The sequence below is a fragment of the Manis javanica genome, chromosome 5 (genome assembly GCF_040802235.1).
Source record: "Manis javanica isolate MJ-LG chromosome 5, MJ_LKY, whole genome shotgun sequence".
Classification (NCBI taxonomy): domain Eukaryota; kingdom Metazoa; phylum Chordata; class Mammalia; order Pholidota; family Manidae; genus Manis; species Manis javanica.
Genome location: NC_133160.1, coordinates 83376331 through 83396780, shown reverse-complemented (window position 1 = coordinate 83396780; position 20450 = coordinate 83376331). Strand labels below are relative to the sequence as shown.

At 38.2% G+C, this 20450-nt stretch overlaps 1 protein-coding gene across 1 annotated transcript in view; it reads right to left on the bottom strand.

Annotated features, from left to right (window-relative positions):
* The window catches only part of COL25A1 (collagen type XXV alpha 1 chain), a 457450-nt gene that overhangs the window by 76958 nt on the left and 360042 nt on the right, over nt 1-20450 (bottom strand). The window contains exons 13-15 of the mRNA XM_037020206.2: nt 9352-9405; nt 7363-7389; nt 5034-5078 (exon numbers count right to left, since the gene is read on the bottom strand). Coding sequence (XP_036876101.1) covers nt 5034-5078; nt 7363-7389; nt 9352-9405 — 126 coding nt within the window. The remainder of the gene's footprint in view (nt 1-5033; nt 5079-7362; nt 7390-9351; nt 9406-20450) is intronic.

The following is a 20450-nucleotide window of genomic DNA, read 5'->3' as shown; positions in this document are numbered from 1 at the left end:
ATTGCTATTATCCAAAGAAAAATTAAAACATGACAAAATATAAAAAAGAGGACTGCTATTCTGTCTTATTGTAGAGTAATACTAATTTCTCATTCTAATTATTAACATTCAATTGAGTTCCAAATGGGAAGTGAAATAAATGTGGCCACTAAAACAGCGCGCATTTCTATTTCTACCAAATCAAGTCTGAAAGCCATCAACACCAATAAATCAGGTTTGTGACATTCTGCATAATAAGACCTCTGTATTTAAAAAATCGATTTTGACTTCGCTAAGTTTTTTTGTTCATCTCATTTGCACCTCACAAAACCTGATGAGGCAGGGCAGACATTACTATTTCATTTAACAGATGAAGATAAAGAAGCAACTAGAGTTCAATGAATTTGGATTCCTGAAATTCTATTGCCATGTTCTTTTTATTGGAATAAGAAAAGAATTATTGGTTTATTTCATTTTGACAACAGGGCATTAAGGTTATAGTAAGTTGTAAATAAAAGGAACTTGCTTATATTAATTGTAGTTTAAAAACTGTTTTTCAGTGTTTTAATGGAAAGTGGCTAGATGATCCACTCATGTGAATAAGGACAAAGTTTTATTCTCACAGAAAGTGGTTGGAATGAAAAGGACAGCTGTCTGAAAGTCTGGTTTATTTATGGAAATTAGAGCAGTTTTATTTAATGGACAATTATGAATGATATTTTAATTCTCTTTTTAAAAACTTAGAACTGTGATAGCTCAAGGAATTTTTATAACTTTTAAGTGGCAAGGCAATTGCTGAAAGCCATTCATAAGTTAAACATTTTAAAGGATAATGCTGCATACAGTGGAAATAAAACACTCATTATTTATAATCCTCATTCCTTTAAAAGTGAAAATGAATATAGGATTAAACTAGGAAAAAAACCCTCAGCAATGTCTTAAGTATACTTTTAGCTTCATAAGTCAGTTGGTTTGGAAATAAAAATTTCCACAGGGTAAGTCATAAATGGGAAAATACTTGGCGAAGATATTTGAGATAAATGAATTTGACTGCACTACTGATCATTCAAGCATCAAGAGTTTCTGCTTTTTATTGTGATTATTTGCAAACACAACATTTGGTATGTAATTGTATTTCTGTATTAATAAAGTCTATGTGGATAAATGAAATGAATGTGGTTGACGTTCTATCATTCATTAATTCATTCAATAAATATTAACTAAGCACCAAGTATGTGGCAGCCACATTCTGGATGCAGAGATGCCAGGAGCTGGGGAGACCACAGTGAACAATTCAGTTACAATCCCTGCTCTTGTCCTGTGCTCATGATAACATTTACTAATATCTTAAAATATACAAATACTGATGAAAAGCATGAAAATATTCTTTTTATTTTTTGCCATTTAAAAGAAGTCTATGGTAGGAAGAGATCTTCATTTGGGGAAATTCTGTGTCACTCTATAAACACAGAAGGCACCATAAGCAAATGCATGGTACAGGAAAAAGTTCTACCATTCAATGAAAATGAGAAACAGTTGAAAGTAAAAAAAATTTTTTTAAAAACGTTCATTCAATAAATATTTATTATCTTCCAACTCTGAGCCAGGAACTTAGATCAGTGCTGGGAATTGAACAGTTTGGCACCATATTGTTTTTTGTTTGTTTGTTTTTTCTTTAGCAGTGAGCTGGATGTCCAATTAAACAAGGAGTTATGATAAATATGAGAAAGGTTATGAAAGGGATTTTAAAGACTGCTGAGGCACGCAGTAGGTAACCTGACCAATTCAGAGGAGACTGAAAGACTGTCCCAGGGAAATGACTAGACTATACATTAAGGTTTCAGTGAATTTAAGAATAGGATTAGAAGGTGGCAGTGAGGTGTACAGAGAGCAAGAGACTTCTAAGCAAAGGGAATCGTCTGTTAAGTCAGAGAGGGCCCTGCATTGACTAGGATGGGAGTGCCCACTGGGAAAGGCCTTCATGTGTGACTTTAAGAAAAGAAGACAATTCGACTGGTGGCTCCTCCAACTTTGGATATGGCTTCTGGAAAGGCTCAGAAGATGCAAATCAAAGATGTTTTATAGGCATAAGCTAAGATGGCAATGTACTGACGGGAATGGAGACTGCAGGAGCACAGGAAGTGAAGGCCCAGGAAGGTAATCCCAAGAAAGTGAAGGTGGGGCTTCTGAATCCACGGAAAAGTATGAATGATCAAGTGGCATGATCTAACCTTTCAGTGTGCTGCACACACATCTATTTTCAATGGAAGGAAAGAGATAAGAATCCATTTCTACATTTGTTGGTGGGATTAACATTCCAAAAAGCAGAACATAATTTGTCCACAGTAACTTGTCACATGATTGAAATCTGTGGTGGGTCACTCTTAAACCTAGAGGGTGCCAAAGCTGCTGGCCACAGAGAAACCCAGCCGAACGGTTTCCTTAGCTCCACAGCATTTCCAGATGACCAGTCTGGAAAGGCTTAGATTGCTTTACCATCCAAAGACACTGAGTTGGAGCAAAAGGAAGAAAATCCTATTAACATGAATCAGTCAATGACATAATTTACTACATCAATGGCAGAAAAGAAGCTTTTTTTGATTTTACATCTCCAACTTGGTAAATGATGAATGAATTTCACATACTAAACCCAAAGGCCATGAGAGGAGTGTTTCCAACATGCTGGAAACAAATCAAATGACAGAAGCAGGAAATGTTTAAAAAAACACATAAAAAATTATATTCTAATTAGAGCATTCTCAGGGATGAATGCTACAGGTCAGATTACATATTAGACCTTACAGATTCCTATTTACAATTCCCTGTTTAGACCCACTGAAAGTTTATAGAAATAATTTGTTTTAAATGAAGCATTTTTTGTACTTAATTTCAGATGACTTACAAAATTTTTTGATAAAAAAGAATGACCGATGTAGTTGATTTCAATATCCATGTGGTAAGAAAGCTAACATTTATTAAGAATTTAGTGTGTGTGTCAGTATAGTAAATGATTTGCACTAACATAAAAAATAAGAGCAGTATTCCTTTGAGATAAACTTGGTCTTTCAAAGAAAAAAAATTGTTGTACTATTGGAAAACTAAATTTTAAAAATGTGTGATCAAAGAAACAATTATTGGCCTAACTCTCAAAAATGAAGCTTTAAAAATACATTTTTTAAAGAGTAAATTCTCTACAGAAATCCACATAGGTGTAGTTCAGACTTAGCACACATTTTTTTTTCCCTTGAAGAAACTGCTGCCTGTTTAGAAGATTTCCTTTCTTTAAGCAGAGGTTGGCACCTGTGGACCACTGGCCAAATCTAGCCAGCCGCCTGTTTTTGTGTTGCCCATGAGTTAAGAATTGTTTCTACGATTTTACATGGTTAAAAACATCAAAAGGACAATCACACTTCATGACACGTGAAAATTACATGAAATTAAAATTTTAGCATCCAGAAATAAAGTTTTATTGGAACACAGCCACCCTCGTTTGTGTACTTACTGTCTCTGGTTGCTGTCATGCTACAATGACAGAGTAGAGTAGTTGTGACAGAGACCACACGGCCTGCAACACCTAAAGTATTTATTTTCTGGCCCTTTACACAAGAAGTTTGCTGACCTCTGCTTTTAAGCAAAAACAAGAAAGTTAAATATAACGTCCCTATTTATATATATCTGGGGTTTGTAATTTTGACTTGGAGAGTCACTGAGGTATATTGTTGGTCTCATTAGCGCTAAACATTGTCATGCCTTATTTGATGGCACGATAATTAAATTTGACAGGTAAAATGGGTCTACAGCAGTGGTTCTCAACTAGGGGTGAGAACAACAAAAACCCTGAGTTTTGCCCCACCCCACCCCGCCCCCAGGGTCAAAACACTGAGACCAAAAGCAGTTGGCAGTATCCAGAGACAGGTGAGGTTTTCACAACTCAAGGGTGCTCCTGGTTCCACGTGGGCAGAGGCCCGGAATGAGGCTGACCCTCTGACAGCCTCCACAGCAGGGAATGACCTGGCCCAGCGTGTCAGCAGCCCTGAGGCTGGGGGCAGGACACACTGCTGCCAAGAAACTGAGAGCCCACTCTAGGCCCCCGACTGCTCCTTGAATGCAAACACAATTGCTACTTAGTGACATTCATTCATTCCTACCACCCATGCCATATTAATATTAATATTTATAAGGATGGGAAAAATAGATTTCTCTTTATTTCATGGTATGTTTTTATGACTAACCATTATCCATCTGTACTGTAATAATTTTCAGCCTAAATGAATATTTCTTTTTTTCAGCACTCAATTACTTAGCTTGATTTAAATTAAAATCTGACTGCCTATTCTATTTTGGTCTCTTAAAAGATCTTTTAATTCTTAACATACACAGCACAAGGGAAGTAAAATATCCTTCTTATGTCAGAGATGTCTGTAAAGTATGAATCTAAGCAAAAGCTATAATGATAGACTAGGGGAAAAAAGAGGTGGTGGCAGATGATCCACAAGACCACTGTAATATAAAAGCTAGTAATGGTTTATAAGATGAGAAAAATGACAATCCAAAGGCTGACAAAATCCTGATTTAGGTGCTTTCAAGTTGAGGCAAATTTCAAGACTGCGTGAGAAGCTGTAATCAAGTGACATTTCCTTTCAAAGATTGAAATCTCACCCCAGTTCTCTGACATGTTCTGTCCTAAAATTGGGACAAATGTAATCACTTTAAGAACTCTATTTTTATATTTCTGCATATAAAGGGACTGTTCTATTTATCCATGAATATAAATGTTTATATTCATTGAAAGCCATATTACTGGAAATGTAGCTACTTCTTTTCAAGAATTTGTGACATACCATTTTATTTTTAAAATACTTAAATTGTAGCTGGGACCTTATAGAATAATCACCTTTCATAAACTGACTATTTAAATTTTTCCTAAACTTGTTGATCTTATCATACTAAGCTACCACCAACCACTTACTTAAACTCTCTCAAAATCTCCCAGTTTCATATATATGTAATATTCCTGCCCCACACATCCTCTTTCATATTTCATGATACTGTACCTTTTCGCCTGTATCACCTTTGTGGCCATCCTCTCCAGCATCTCCCTAAGGAGGGGAAAAGCAACGCATGTAAAATACACTGGCGACATTACTCAAAGGGTATCATTCATTATTTTGTATTCTTTCATAAGCACTATATGCATTAACATCTGCCATACATGTTCTAAGGAGCCAATGCACTTTTACTTGGGCAGCTGCCTGATATCAACTAGTCTAGATAAAGTTTATTACAATGAACATGGCTGAGAGTTTGAAACTACTCCACGATATTAACAGAAATTTCTCTGCCCTCTGATAGCTTATTCTGGCACTTGAAGTCTTCTTAACTCTTTTCTCCTCAGCTCAACAACACTCCAGTGTGACAGACACTCTTTCCTGACCGTTTCCTTGTCACACCTTGGGTCTTCCTGCCTTGGGCCCTTCCCAGCCACTTCCTGCTGCCTGACTCCTTTCCCTTCCGTCTGTGTAAGTCCTATTCTGTCCTCACTTCCATCTCAAATCTCTAGAGCCTCCAAGTGCATGACATGATCCTCACAACCTGTGGGCCGAATATTGATTTATCTGCACCTGTCTGTTCTGCATTTGTGAAATGAATGCTTTGTATTTTATTAGCAAACTCTTAAAAAAAATTGCAGTAAAATAAATTGGGGAGTTGATGCTTCTGTGGTTATTTTTGAGATTTTTCTATGCCTATTATCTCATGGATGGCTCCTTTCTACCCACAAAGCAGTTTATTAAGAAAAAAAGCATTCATTTATTATCCATACTTTGCTTCTTTGAATTCTGAATTTGTTAATTTAAGTTTTACGGCACATTACAGCAGAAACATCAGGACTTTAGAGCCAGAAAGACCGAGAGCCGAGCTCCAGTGCCTACCGGGCAAATGAAATGCTCTGCGCATCACAGGTCTCCTGTGTAATATAAGGGCAAGAATACTTTATGGGATTACTAGAAATTAACAATACACTGTGCATAAAGCAACTAGGACACTGACTGCCACATCAAAAGCTGTTAATGACAGCCATTAACAACAACGAGTTACTGTTCATATATTCCTTAAGCTGGAAGGCCCTTCTGATTAGCTTCATAAGAGGTCATTATCTATTCTTTAAAAATTTCCTTAAAATAAGAGAGAAACTATTGATAACGGTTTCCCTGGGAGAGGTGGGGAATGTGTGTGAGGGGGAACTTTCACTTTTTCTCTTCATTTTCTTTTCCTGTTTCAGATATGCATGAAGCTAACCTGCTCAGGAATTTGTCTAAGGTGGTGGGCACACCACAGCCAGCCCTGGGAGCCAGACTTGCTTTGTCTGATGAACCCTGGAATAGTGCTGGCACTGCTCCTTCACAAAAGAATCATCTGATGGCTGAAAATTAATTTCAAGTTCATCACAACGAACTAGTTGGATGCCAAATAAACATACTGAGAATATGTTATGAGGGAACTTTGATTAGCAGCTTACTAGCATACTTTAAAAAACTGCTTGGAAATCCCTTTATTAAAAAACAAAACAAACTTTCTTATTAGGAGAATTGGCTCAAAGCAGTCACGAAATGAAGGGTTTGACTGAGCAAAGCCTACTCTGTTTTGCTGTCCTGCTTAAATAAATGTCTTTCTAATTTTTGTTTCATAGTGCCGAAAAACACAGTTACATGCATCAAGTTTGCTGGATCTTTCGATATACTTCTTTGGGGATTACAGGTGGTGATACTGACTTGTCAGATAGATCAGATCGGTTCTGAAGAGCATTATGTAAGGAAAATTAGCATCACAATATGCACCAAGAGTCTACAAATATTCAGGACATGCCCCAAAGTACTGAAGAAGGAGAGCTAAGAGAAATTTCACATAGGGCACCCTGCTTTTATTTCTCTTTGGTTTTTATGGGAATTCTTTGTGGGGCAACTTTCAGTATATTTGCTGCAGGTAAACATCTGTATGCCTTTAACTTGACCTAAGAAGCAGCAGAGAGAGATGCGGATGCTCAGAGAAGTACTCAGGTTGCATTAGCAAGTAAGTAGAACAGAAATATTGTGGGCAGAGGGATTTTCAAAGCTATTTACAAGTCTGACATAGAATGTTTAAATGTGCTCCTTGTCCTTCCATTTCCTTAAGTGTTTTCCCCCAAACCTCTGTCCATATATAGGAATTACATTATTTTCTCCTTCCACAAATTGATTGTTTGAAAAAACCAGTTGTTATTATATCTCTCTGTATCTGCATCTATTTCTAGTTCTATATCTGCATCTATCCATCCATACTTACAATATAGTTCAGTTTGGCACAGCTTTGGGAAAAAAAGATACACACAGGCAGAATCATTCTCACCTTTTCTCCTTGTTCTCCAGGTTCTCCCTGGGCAAAAGAACAAAGATTGAGTGACACATTACATTATAAAACACCTAGTTAAGGAACACCAAACAAAGGCAGATTGAACATATTAGGGAAATTATACATGATACTTTCTATCTTGACAATACATAGCTGCTACATGAAAACAAATGGTAAAATGATGGAGAACTGGGCATGAATATCAACATCAAATATAATATTAATATTTGCTTTTAAAGGACAAAACAAAGACATTAAAAATTACCATCTAAAACCCAGCTTTTGGGGCACTAAGGAGAACAGTGTGGTGAAAACTCACTGTCTTGAGCTGCTCTGTTGTCTACAACTTTTTTTCTGCCCAAACTCAGAAGCAGTAAGGTGAGCTAACACGCCCTTCCATGAAGTCTTTTATATACAGCAGCCCCTGGGGCCTGGGTTATTTCAGCAGCCAGGATCCCAGAACAGCCCCCCAGTCTGTGTCCCCCTGACATGACCATAAACTTGGTCCTGAACTCGGACCCTCCCATGGTGTCATGGATTCTCTTTAGCCCACTGCTCACCAGCATGTTCCAGATCAGGTATATTTTAGGAGGCACTGGTACTTTCAGGAAAGACACTAACATGGGACAGAATCAAAGTGAGTTTAGGAGAATGTCTTTACTTAAAATGATAACCAGGACAGTATCAGGACTGAAATGCAAAACTGTCCTCTGAAAAGAATCTCATTCTCACTTTACCCAGGAAGGGACGGGGAATGGAGTGGGAGAGCTCTAAAGTAACTCATATATACTATGATAATATTCTCCTTATGCAAAGCATGAGTAAGTGTTGGCATCAGATCAAGCTGCTTTAAAATATGGTTTAAGGTGATTATAGTGTTTTTTAAAAATTATGACCCACTGTAGAAGCCAGTTTGGAGGCAAGACTCTTCATTTGTTGGAACTCTGACCCTTTGGCTTTCTGAATTTCTGGCTACCTTTCTCTGCTGAACATCCATCCTGATGGTTGCTAGGCAACAGAAGAATAGCACTGAGAACATGCATTAAGCATTAACTCCTGTCATTTGGCTTTTTAGCACAGAGCAAGAGAGGGAAGAAGACAGGAGAATGGCTGTATCCCAGAAGGAACATTTTCTTTCCCCTCCTGGAGGACACAGGACAGGTCTATAAATTTTAAGTATGTCCTAGGCGCCTGTCAATAGCAATGTGATCTGTAAAATCAGCTGACAGGCATCTGTGTGTAAGGATACACACCAGCACAGCTGATGGGATTAGACATTAGTTTTGTACTTCAAGGGATGTTCACTCATCAAAGGATTTGGGATTTATGTGCCTGTGTGGTTTAAACTAAACTGTCACCAATCTTTTTATATTTAATAGAATCATTTGTTCTTCCAAAAACAAAGAAAACTTGCAGTCCCTGACCCCCCCCCCAGAAAGGTCCTCATTACATTTTTTCCCTATTTAGTAATTCAGACTACATCCACTTTAAAATTTTAAACATGACACATCTTTAGTTTTCTCTTCATTTTATTAACTGGTTATGTGGTATAAGTGTTGGTGGGGGCCAAATTTTGAGGAAAAGCCACAGTGGCACTGTAAACATCATCTTTAGTAAGTCTTGTAAATGTCATGCAAATTTTAGGCAGTATGGACATGGCCGACATTTTCATATGCTTATTATGTGGCAAAATAACAACAGTCATTTTTGAAACATGGACTTTCTCATGCTATGTAAGTATTCCAGAATAAAGACTTTTAGACAATCATATCCTATTTGTTTTTCTGCATTTTTAATGCTAACAAAAATCACAAACATGATTTATTCATTAGTCACAAAGTTGTATACTGTAGCATATTATATGACTGACAAAAAAAAAATGCCATCCAGGTTAAGCCAGTGAAATATAAACAAAAATTGTACTAGCTTAAAATTTCATGAAAACTCATGTCTTACATGATACTGCTTGGTTTTATTTTTACTTACCTTTAGTCCTGGTATTCCGTTCTGTCCTCCTGCTCCAGGCAACCCAAGCTCACCCTCAAAATAAAAAAGATACTACTAAACAAAACAGATAAGATCAAACCGTTACATAGATCATTAGCAGATATAGCCATCTGATAATGCTCTGGAATTAGATAGAAAATAAATGACTATTAGTTTAAATACAAGATAGCTTGTTTCGTCCAAAATTCTATGTACTAAGAGACCAGGAGAAAATTTCCTTTGGTTACTTTCCACAGGTTAATTTCCTTCATTCAGTCTTTTCTCCATTAAGAAAGCTGCAGCAACTTACCAGTGGAAATGCATATCTAGTACGGTGTTGGGTACAATGTAGGCACAGGCATCAAATAAATATTTGTTGAATGAGTAAAGGCACATCTGAAAACATAAGACCCTCTTGATGGAGCATTTTTAAGTGACTCATCATCTCAGGAAAATAAAGACTAAGTTATTGTATTTGTTAGACTTAATCAAATGAGAATTTTCAAATCTAAATCTTGAAGAACATACACATCTGTGAATACCAACCTACTTCATTTAGACACATTTGGCTCCAAAGTTAAAAGTAAAAATGGCTTTGGTTTCTTTTTCCAATTTCACTGTAAAAATAATTAGAATAAAACACTCAGACTTGTGGCTTTCATTGTTACATTGAATGATAAGGAATTTGGGGAAAAGATGATGGCTGTTAGGTTAGAAAAGTTTCCCATTCCAGGAAGTTGAAGATGCATGCCAGTCTTTCTAGACTGACCCAGCAACTGTTTCCAAAGAGGAGATGTCCCTTCAAGTGCCTGTAAGCAAAGGAAGGAAACTCTGGCTCTCAGGGCCTCCATGTGGCTCCAACTTCCATCAACCAGAATTTTGTATTCATTTAAGAACATCCCCAAAGCTCTTAACTGTGCGCTCCAACTCCTGGACAACTTTCTTCTTTCCACTAAGGATCATAAAGGTGCTTCTTAGCTGATTTAAAAAAAAAATCCCAGACTTTATTTTTAGAGCAATTTGGGGTTCTACAGAAAACTTGATTTTTAAGCATGTTTTCGGTTACCTGGAGGGCAGGGATTGTGCTATTTTTATACTTGGGCTCTCAGCTTTAAAAGCAGGTACATTAATAATAACAGTAACATTTCCTAAGTGCCAGGAGTTTTACATTCATGAACTCACTTAACTCTTACAAATCTGTATTAGTTAAGTACTATCTTTATCTCTATTTAACAGATGAAGAAATTAAGGCACAGAGAGGGTAAGTAGTTTTTCCAGATTTACACAACTTTAACCAAGATCTGAACATGATCTGGCTTAAGAGGTTGTGCTCTTAAAGATATGATACATTGTTGAATGAATGAATGCATCTAGAAATTAGGAGAGAGTAGATCATAAGTATTTCTATACTCGTTATCATTTGGTTTATATTCCATATTTATAAGTGACCTTTCAGAAGGAGTAGAAATCTGAATTAAATATAATTTACATAATTTATATACAGCTACAGAATAACTAAGCAATGTGAACCTTACTGTGTTTTTCAAGAAGAGCCGAAAAAAAAGTTTTACTATTATACTGTATAATTTTAATTGTTAGTCTTAAATTCCTGGAAGAAATTCTACTTCTTACATATAGTTACACTATAATCACAACTCTTGCATTTTCCTTGGTAAAAATGGCAACAATGCTGACTTAGAATAACGATGGCCATTATAGAAAAATTTTGATAGACCATTTGTGCACTGCAAAGGGTAAGAACTTGGAAATAGAATATGCCCTGAAAGATGACTATCATTTACTATTGCAACCAGAAAAAGAGCTATCAAGTCTGCTTTCTTCAAGGAATCTCCAACAGGATGCCCTAATATCATAACTCATGGCTTAATGCAAACAAGAGATGCTGCCAGAGAACAATACAAGCTTTGTTGACTTTCAAAGAATAACCATGGCAGCCAGAATAATAATAAAACCCTGGACTGGAAAAAATATATGCTGATATTTTGAAGTAAGCAAGATAAATGTTTGTTAGGTATCTGCAGAATGTCTTCCTTAATACATGAATATTGAGGGATTAAAACTTGATTCTTTTTTCTCTTTGATTTTATACATTGTTAATGTTTTAATGTAAAAAGAAACAAAAATTGCACTCATAATCCCATCACACCATTATAATTGTTTGCATTTTGTCCTGTTTCCTTCTAGTTTTTCTTAAGTATGCTAACATATTTTCAAATAATTGTAAGCTTATTACAAAGGTTGACATTCTAATGTTTTTATTAACTTATGCCACACATTGTTTTCACTCATAATAGTCTTGTGGATAGTTTATCGCCTATCAATGTCAGGTGTGATTATTTGCTTAATATGTCCTAAATTGTCCAATACTTAGGTTGTTCTCAATTTTGTTATTAAAGATAAACTAAAATAAATACCTCTGTAAATATTACTAAATTGCTTTCCAAACTAGTTCTGAGTTTTATCTGCTTTTGTAGGTACCCAATCTGTATTCTCTCTCACAATTTCATTAGCATTGGATATCACAATTTTGATTACTTTTATGGCTATTTTAATAAGCACAAACAAGTTTATTGTTGCTCAGTTTTAAATTTTATCACTTGTAAGGGTAAATACTTTTTCATATGTTTGTAATTTTAAAGCTAAAATGTGAACAAAACTATTTTCTGAATGAATCAAAGCAGGATAAAAAGGAGAAATGACTGTTGGCATTTTACCTTTCTAAGAAGTTACATCAAGAAAAATCTATTCAAATACTTGGAGGCTCTGGAGCATTCTTCTATTATCCAAACTTAGTTTTCAGGTTGTGTGAAAGGTATGTTAAAGATAAAATGTTGTACAACTCTTAGTACTAAGCCAGGCTATAGGATTCTGGAAGGCATTAATTCATTTAATTAGCCTTTAGTGAAAATTACTGTATGCTCTACTCTGGGCTTTGTATTCATGGGATATCATGATGAAATAGACATGAGAGGTGTCTGTGCTTAAAGAGCTTATTTTTGAGTGATTAAAAAAAGATAAATACACAAATAACTTGAGGACATCTAATTGAGGTCATAGAACTTTTTTTTAAGCCATTTTCTTGCACTTTATGAACAAAGGAGGGATAATAAACAGAAAAACAAAGGGAAATCTTAATGAAGAATGAACCAGATGTCATTCAGTATATTAATATTTTCTGGTTTATGAGAACAAAATATTATCATGAGGTCTCTTCAAATAAAAGTTACAACGATATTCTATTACCACACAATGTAGTAAAAATGTACATACACAGAAAAATGTATCAGAAAAGCAGACCAAAAAGATGGGAATTAAGTTTCATGGGTGTGGAGAGCTAGTCTCAAGTTTGTTAGGTAATCCATCCATCTCTTTCTCATGCATTTCATAGTCACAAATAATGAAGGACATCCAAAGATAGTAATAAAGAAAAACAGCAGTGCACATCTTAACCACAGGTAGATTGATGGGGTTTTCTCCACTGTTCTTTAAATTCTAATGCTACTCCAATTGTATTGCTCCCAAGTGACAGTTTGTTTTTTATTTAAACTGAGAATAATGTGGACTAGCTTTTAAGAAGGATGTTTGCTGCTTCCTCTCTCCCTCCCTTCCTTCCCTTGCTCTTAAACCAAACACCTTAGAACTCTCACCTAAAACTTCACTCAAGGCTTTTACAATTAGTTCCCAGACTGCTGTTCAGGGACCACTTGAAAAAATACTTAAAGGTAGAATGGAATGCAGTTTTCTTACAAAATTGAGTGCTACAGGGAAACAGGTCATTTAGCAGTAATGTTGCTTGCTATCACTCAATCACAATTGTTTTCCATTTGGCAATTGAAATTTAAAATGAATCATAGCTTAAAATTTTCAGTATAATATAATTTTATGTTCACTTGTCAAAATGGATTTGTTTCCCATAAGTACTGCATTTTCAGAAAGAACTTACTCGAACAGAAGAGGAAAATAACTACAAGGAACATAGACCAGCGGTGGGTGGACAGAGTGGTAATGAGCATCAGAAGGCATGAGACTTAAGGCTGTTCTTCCCCGGCCTTGGAAATGGTGGTGTCAGTGTGGATGTGCAATAAAATAAAGACTAAAGACAGGCCTTGTTGATCACTGGTAGCTCTCTAAAATGTTGGGTGTACTGGGTCTTTCTTCCCGAAGGCGACAGTGCATAAAAGGATCATAGTGGCCTGAGTGTTGAGCAGGATTGGCCTTTAGTCATTCTTCTACTGCTGGCAGTCATGGGGGCCCGGCGGGTGTCCCTTTGTAAGGCCTAAGAGGCTTTGGTAGCAATTGGGTAAGTGACACTTGGTAGAGGAGGACTCTCTGAAAGCAGTGAGGCACCCAACAGCGACTTCCAGATATAAGTGTTTGGGGAAAAGTCCTGAAAATGAGGCTTCTGCTCTCCATTCATATTTATTCTCTCTCCAGTTTAGTTTTTTACTCTAGTCCCCTAATGGAAGATGGGTATGAACATAAACTTGGGTGAATGTAAGAGGTACATGGTGACCAACATATTTTACCTTGAAATGTACAGAAACGTGGAATTTTACCACACAATAAGGTAAGAACTCCAGCTCCAATTTTCACATGTTCTTAATGCTCTAGAAAAATCCTCTGCTTCTTTTGTTTTCCTGCACTTCTTTGAACTCCCTAGACACCCCAGTTTTAAGAAGTTTGACTTAAGGGAGAGCCAGTTCACAGTAATAATACTACAACTTAGCTCCACTTTTTAATAAGTTTGTGTGGGTTGGCCTGACACATTATTCATCCTTGGAAACAGTTTTTTCTATGTATGTTATCTGTACATATTTGAAATCTAAAACATAACCCACTTGTGTACTGGAGATTGTTAATTTTGCATTCAATAAGAAAGAAAATCCTGGGCAACATTATAGCTAAACACATTTAGGACTGAACAACCTGGTACTAAAATGGCACAAAGAAGGGGGACAAGTTGGAATTAAAAACCAAAAATTGAGCCACAGAGCCATAAGGAAAATTGGAGTAGTCCATATTAGATTCTTACACTAAGCAAACTAATTGAATAACCATAAAAATAGTAATTTATTTGTTGTTGGATATATGAATCATCTTACAGATGTGTGGCACCAATGTTTTTGGAATCTAAATGGAAAAATGTTCTCATTCCCACATTATTTGATATAGTTTGTTCCCTGGACAATTTTCCCACTTCCCTTTCTCTCTAAAACTGCTGACTCTGTGTGCCCAGGCTCTAAAGACTGTGATAAGGGCAAATAAGCAGAGTTTAAACCTGTGTTACCTAATATGTTACCACTAGCCACATGTGGCTATTGAGCCCTGGAAATGTGGCTGGAAACATGTAAAATATGGATATTGAAGACTCAGAAGGGAAAAAAAAGTAAATATCTCATCAATAGTGTGTATATTATTAATCTTGAAGTATTAATTTATATAATGAAATGACAGCTCTATATAAATATTGAATTAAATAAAACACTGTTCAAATTAATATTACCTGCTTTTACTTTTTAAAATGTAGCTACTAAGAAAATTCACATTAGCTATGTGACTTGTATTTGGGGCTTGTGCTAAACTTCTATTAAACAGCATTGGTTTAAAGCATAAAATTCTTTAATAATTTAGAAAACACATGAACCAAAACCCTTTAAAAGCAGGGAAAGCGCCCAATCAGGATGAAGGAAAGTCAACATACCGCAAGATTTCAGAACAGGGAGTGGACCGCCCGTAAAATCCACAGGACTCCGCCGACAGACGGCGGCGTGTGGGGGGCAGAGGGCAGAGCTGGGGCGGGAGAGTGAGGCCCGCGAGTGAGGCGGCACAGCCTCCGTCGGCCTCAGCACACGGGCTAGAGGCTCATCTGGGGACCTCCTAACCCATCTGCTTGCTCCCCACCGTCCCCAACGTTCTCTGAAAAACAAGTCAGGTAGAGGGCCCTTTGCTCAGCCCTCTTCAGGCCGTGCCCCTGCGCTCAGAGCAGGAGCCAAAATCCTTATAAGAGCCCCCTCTTCGTGGTCTGTCCCTGAAGCTTCCCTGACCTCACCTTTGGCTGCTTTCTTCACCCACGCTGCAGTCTCACTACCCTCTATGTTTCAAGATGCTAAAAGGAAAGAGCCCTGCGCCTCTGGACGTGGGGTTCTCTCTCTGCAGGGATTTACCCTCTCACCTCTGGAAGCTTGGCTCAAAGGTCTTACCACAGGGGTTTCCCCAGTGCCCCAGCACCACCACAACACCCCTCCCTACAGCCATTACCTGATTTTTTTTTGTCTATCGCACTAGTTATCATGTAAGGCATAATTTCTTGTTTCTTTTCTGTCTCCCAAACTAGGGCTTCCAGATTTGGGAAATAATAGGACACCCAGCTAAATTTTAATTCCAGATAAATAAGACATAATTTTTTAGTTAAGTGTATCCCAGGTGGGACACAGTCATATTAAAACTGAGTTGTTTATCTGAAACTCAAATTTAACTGGGCACCCTATATTTTATTTGGTGACCCTATTTCCCACCCGCACTCTCTCATCACCACTAGAATATGAACTTTGTCTATTCTGTTCACTCCCCTTTCCATGTTGCCTAGAAACTGTACCTCACACGTCATAATTGTTGAGTATATATATGATGGAGAAATGAGACAATACAGGAGAAACAATCAATAAGCCCACGTGAAGATGTGAAGCCCTTGGAGGTCTGGTAGAGATTGAGACCACAAGACTTCTCTCCTGGGCAACTGGACAGACCTGTAACTATGGGGCAAGACAGAGCTCTTCGTCTCAACTACAGCAAGGCAGGTATGGGTGGGAAACCTCAGGGGACCAAGGAAGAAAATGGGAGAGAGACTATCCCAGCAGGGACACCTCCAGGTCAGGCAGGTCAGTCTAAAATATTAGAGTTGAAGAATAGAGAATGTAAATAGAGAGTGGGACAAACAGAGGGCCAAGTGGGTGGGAGGGTGAGTCCCACAAAGGGCAGGATGCCAAGAATGAGCAGAAATTTCACGACTTCCCAGAAAAGCTCCTGAGCCCCTCCAGGACTCTTGTCAGGGGAAAGAGTGGCTGCCTAGAGGACTAAAGACTAACAATTCTGCCTGTGGGTACAGAGACTGGGCCATTATAAATGTATCTGTGTATTTGGTTATCTCCCCTCTTCTGTCTGCTCCTTCCCGCACCCTATGTGCCTCAGGTGAGGGGCATGTAGTAGCTGGGACAATGCTAGTTATGTACATTATCATGTCATCTCAAGTTTGTTCCCAAAAGAGCCTTTCCAGAATTTACACGTGTCATCGTTTACCTCATGAACTCTAACAAACATCTGCTTTTCCCTAAGCAGGAGCCCTCACAAATATTTTAGTTGAAAGGAACCAAGCCAGTCATTCTTAGCAGATGAAGAAACATTCAGAGAGGGAAAGCGGCTTTTCCAGAGGCAAATACCTGCAAAGAGGCAGATGTGAGATTAGAGCCCCAGTCTTCCAAGTCCCCGTCTTGTGAAACTTATGTCTAAAAACTCATTCATTTTTATTATGTTTCTTTGCTGTTTGATTTGGACATACAATAGGAAAGTGGCTTCAGGAAGCCTCCGGCCAATCCCAGGCTTTCCACTTGTGATCCTGTAACATAGAGCAAATTACTGGAGCTGCTATGGGGCTTGGCTTCGCTTTTGTGCAGTATGTGGGGTTAAATGCTTGCTTTCTCTTGGCTCTAAAGGATTAAGATTTGGTTTTCTTATTACTGTTTATAAGAACTGACACAATTTTATTAAACTCATGATACCACATAATGATGCGATTATTTGTTGTTGAACTAGCAGTGTCATCCAGTGGTTCCTTTGTCGTCGGACATATGGTTAAACCGGGCTCAAGTCCCAGCTGCACAGGTACGGAAGTCCATGATCTGCTCTCCTGGGCCCCTTGGCTTCAGTTCTTGCATCTATGCACGTCATCTCTGTTTTGCCTGAGCCCAGGTCAGACAGTCAGTTGGGTCTTCACCAGTTGCCTCAAGAACCCCACTCTGTCTGGGCCTTCTGCAAGCTCAGGGTGGAATGTCTGGTGCTCTTGAGAAGGTGTCGTGTCACAGCAGTCTTTCTTCATCTTACTGGCTTCTCCTTCCTCCCTTTCCATCTCACCTTCTTCCCTCTCTCCCTTCCTCCTAGACCATCCTTGGAATTCAGCTTCACTCTCTCTTACTTGGAGCAATTTCATAGTTTTTGGAAAGCTTCTCCTTGCATACCAATCTCTAATTCTTTTTCTCTTTCCATCCAAGAGGCAGGGGGTGCTTTGTGACATGAAAGGAAAACAAGGAAACCCTTAACCTGGAGTTAGGTCTGGTCATGCATCTGAGAGCTGGTACCCTGGTAGACTTGGTCTTGTCTACCTAATCAGCAAGCTCCCTCCTTAAAATTAGAATCTTTTTGTCTACACTGGTAATATGAATAATAATGAGTAGAAAAGAAAACAGGTCTATCAGCCAGGAACTTAATAAAAATATCCTATTTCAGATAATTGACTGAAATGGGTCTTATACTGATTAAAGTTGTAACTAAACTAAACCTAGTAACTTAACCTTTATTATGCTTTTAAAAAAAAAACCTCTAAACATGTAAAATAAGAAAACATGACAGCTGTAGCAATAATATTACGGTATGGAATGTTTCAGAAATAAGTCTGCTGGTCAGTACAAAATGTAGAGAACGTAATTTGAACAAAGAAATTCAAAAGCAAAGGGATATCTAAAAATTTAGGGAATCACAGAAAATAGCTAAGCTGGGTTTATCTGGGTGGAATGTACACACAGGAGAATTCTTCTGGACTTTGGACACACCCTTGAAATTTGAAGGTCTGGGTACAAGCCCACATAGATGACCCGCCTCCCACCCCACAATGCTGGTGTCCTCCCTTCTCTTGCCAACCTGGGTCCTGTTATTCTCCAGAAAGGGCTGTAGGGGTTGCATGTGAGCATCACAGCCTGGAAGCTTTGCCCATGGCTGCCCACTGATAGCTGCTGCAAGGTCACCTACAGGATTAGGGGTGCACACACCAGCTGTGCGGTTCACCCCTGGGAATATGGACCAGGGGAAGAGGCCAACAGGTGCTGGAAGTAGAATCTAGACAGTTGAGGCAGGAATTCTTGGGTCATACCTGAGATAACTACCTGGGATGTGACCTAGAAGTGGGGAGACCAGACTTTAAGTAAGCATGTCTCCTTAGCCCTATGAACGCCTCACCCTGTGAGGGGGAGGGTCACAGCACAAGAGGACAAAGGAGGCAAGACGTCCTCATCTGCTTGCCTGGGTCTAAAGGAAACACTATCCAGTATTTCTTTTTAAAATAACTTATGAAAGGGGCCAAAGTGCATGAAAACCAGCCAAAGAGCAGGAAGCCACAGATGGTTCTCTTTTCTGGAATATAAAAAATTGTTCTCTAATGGAAAACAAAAGTCAGAACAAAGACTTATGATTTAGGAAGACAAAATATCAAAATGAGTGAAGGGAGTTATGTGAAATGGCAGAACTTAGAACCAGAGCAAGTCAGATACGACACAGTGGTCCAGCTCCCTTGTGTTACACAGATCTCTTCTAAATTAGATGATCAAGGGTTTATGGCAACTTCCCATGAGGCTGGGTGGCTAAGAAAGCAACGACAGAGGCCCTAGCCAATCAGTATCTAGCATTCCCCTTGCAAGGGAAGGATGGGGAGGCCGCTGGGTATCCAATTACAGAGGAACACAAAAGCTTTGTTGCTGTTTGGGGAAAGACACTCATTCCACTCTCTGAATGTAGACCGGAAAGAATGAGGCCCGGGGCATGACTGGCACCTAACGACCAAGAGGAGAGCAGGAACTAGGATGAAACAAGAAAGACTCGAGTTCTTAGCCAGGAGATTTAGTTGCCCGAGCAAAGCAGAACTGAAGCCTGCATTAGTTACATGACCAAGAAATACCTTTATTTTAAAAACTTCTGTTAAGTATTCTATGTTTGCAACAAAATGTGCCCTTGATAACACATCCATTTTTTAAGTTTTAAAACCCAGCTCCTTTCTTCTTTCCTGAAGCACAGTTCTTAATAATAAATCTATGTATAGTTTCAATGCTAAATTATCTTTTCTCTTGGGAACAGAATGTGCCTGATTATTAATAGAAATGTTAAATAGTTAAGTTCAATTGGAGTAATGCTTAAGATCAGTGAAGAGTAGTAGAAAGACATAATAGTTCTTAACATTTACTTAGATACCCAGGAGATTTCTGAGTTACAGAGATATTAATGCTTCTGATTCAGAGAGGAAAAGAGTGTGCTCTTCTTTAATAATAATTTATTTTTATAAACAATTACATTTATCCCTTTACCTTTTATGATTAAATTTTGAGGCAAATATTATAATCTTCATTTGATGAATGAAGAAACTAAGGCTCAGAAAGGGTAAGTAACTTGTCCAAGGTCATACAAATACTAAGAGCACCGCTGGCATAACCTGAATTTAAAATCCCCACTCTCCGCAGTGGAAGCCGACTCTTAGGCAGTGCTGGCAGACTGCCTGGCTTTGAAGCTGAACTCTATCACTAACACATTGGTGACCCTGGGCAAAATATCCTTTCTGTGCCTCAGTTCTCTCATTACTAAAATGGAGCTAAAACTAACACCTGCTTCTTTGGACTGCCACGAGGCGTGAGCGAGCTGATATGCATAGAACACCTAGGAGAGGGCCTGACAGGAAATGCTGAATGCGTGCCAGTAACTGTCACATACTGCACTCTGCTGTTCTCTGCACTGAGCACATCAAGGTACTCCATGATGGATAGAAAATCCCTATATGGCTGATAATACTGGTGTTTCAGTAACAGATTTCTAAGACCACAGTTGTCTGTAATTTAATTTTTAAGTACTGCAACATAGCAGTTTCTCTTCCCCTTACCAAATGCTGTTCATCTTTCAAGTCTCACCTAAAGTCACCTACGTATTCAGAGCAGCATTCCTTGACCCTTTGCACCAGGCTTTTTTGCCACAGTACTTAACAGTACTGTTATTTAGCAGATTTTTAGTACAACTGTTCATTTACTGTCCCCAGCCCCAGTTAGGATGGA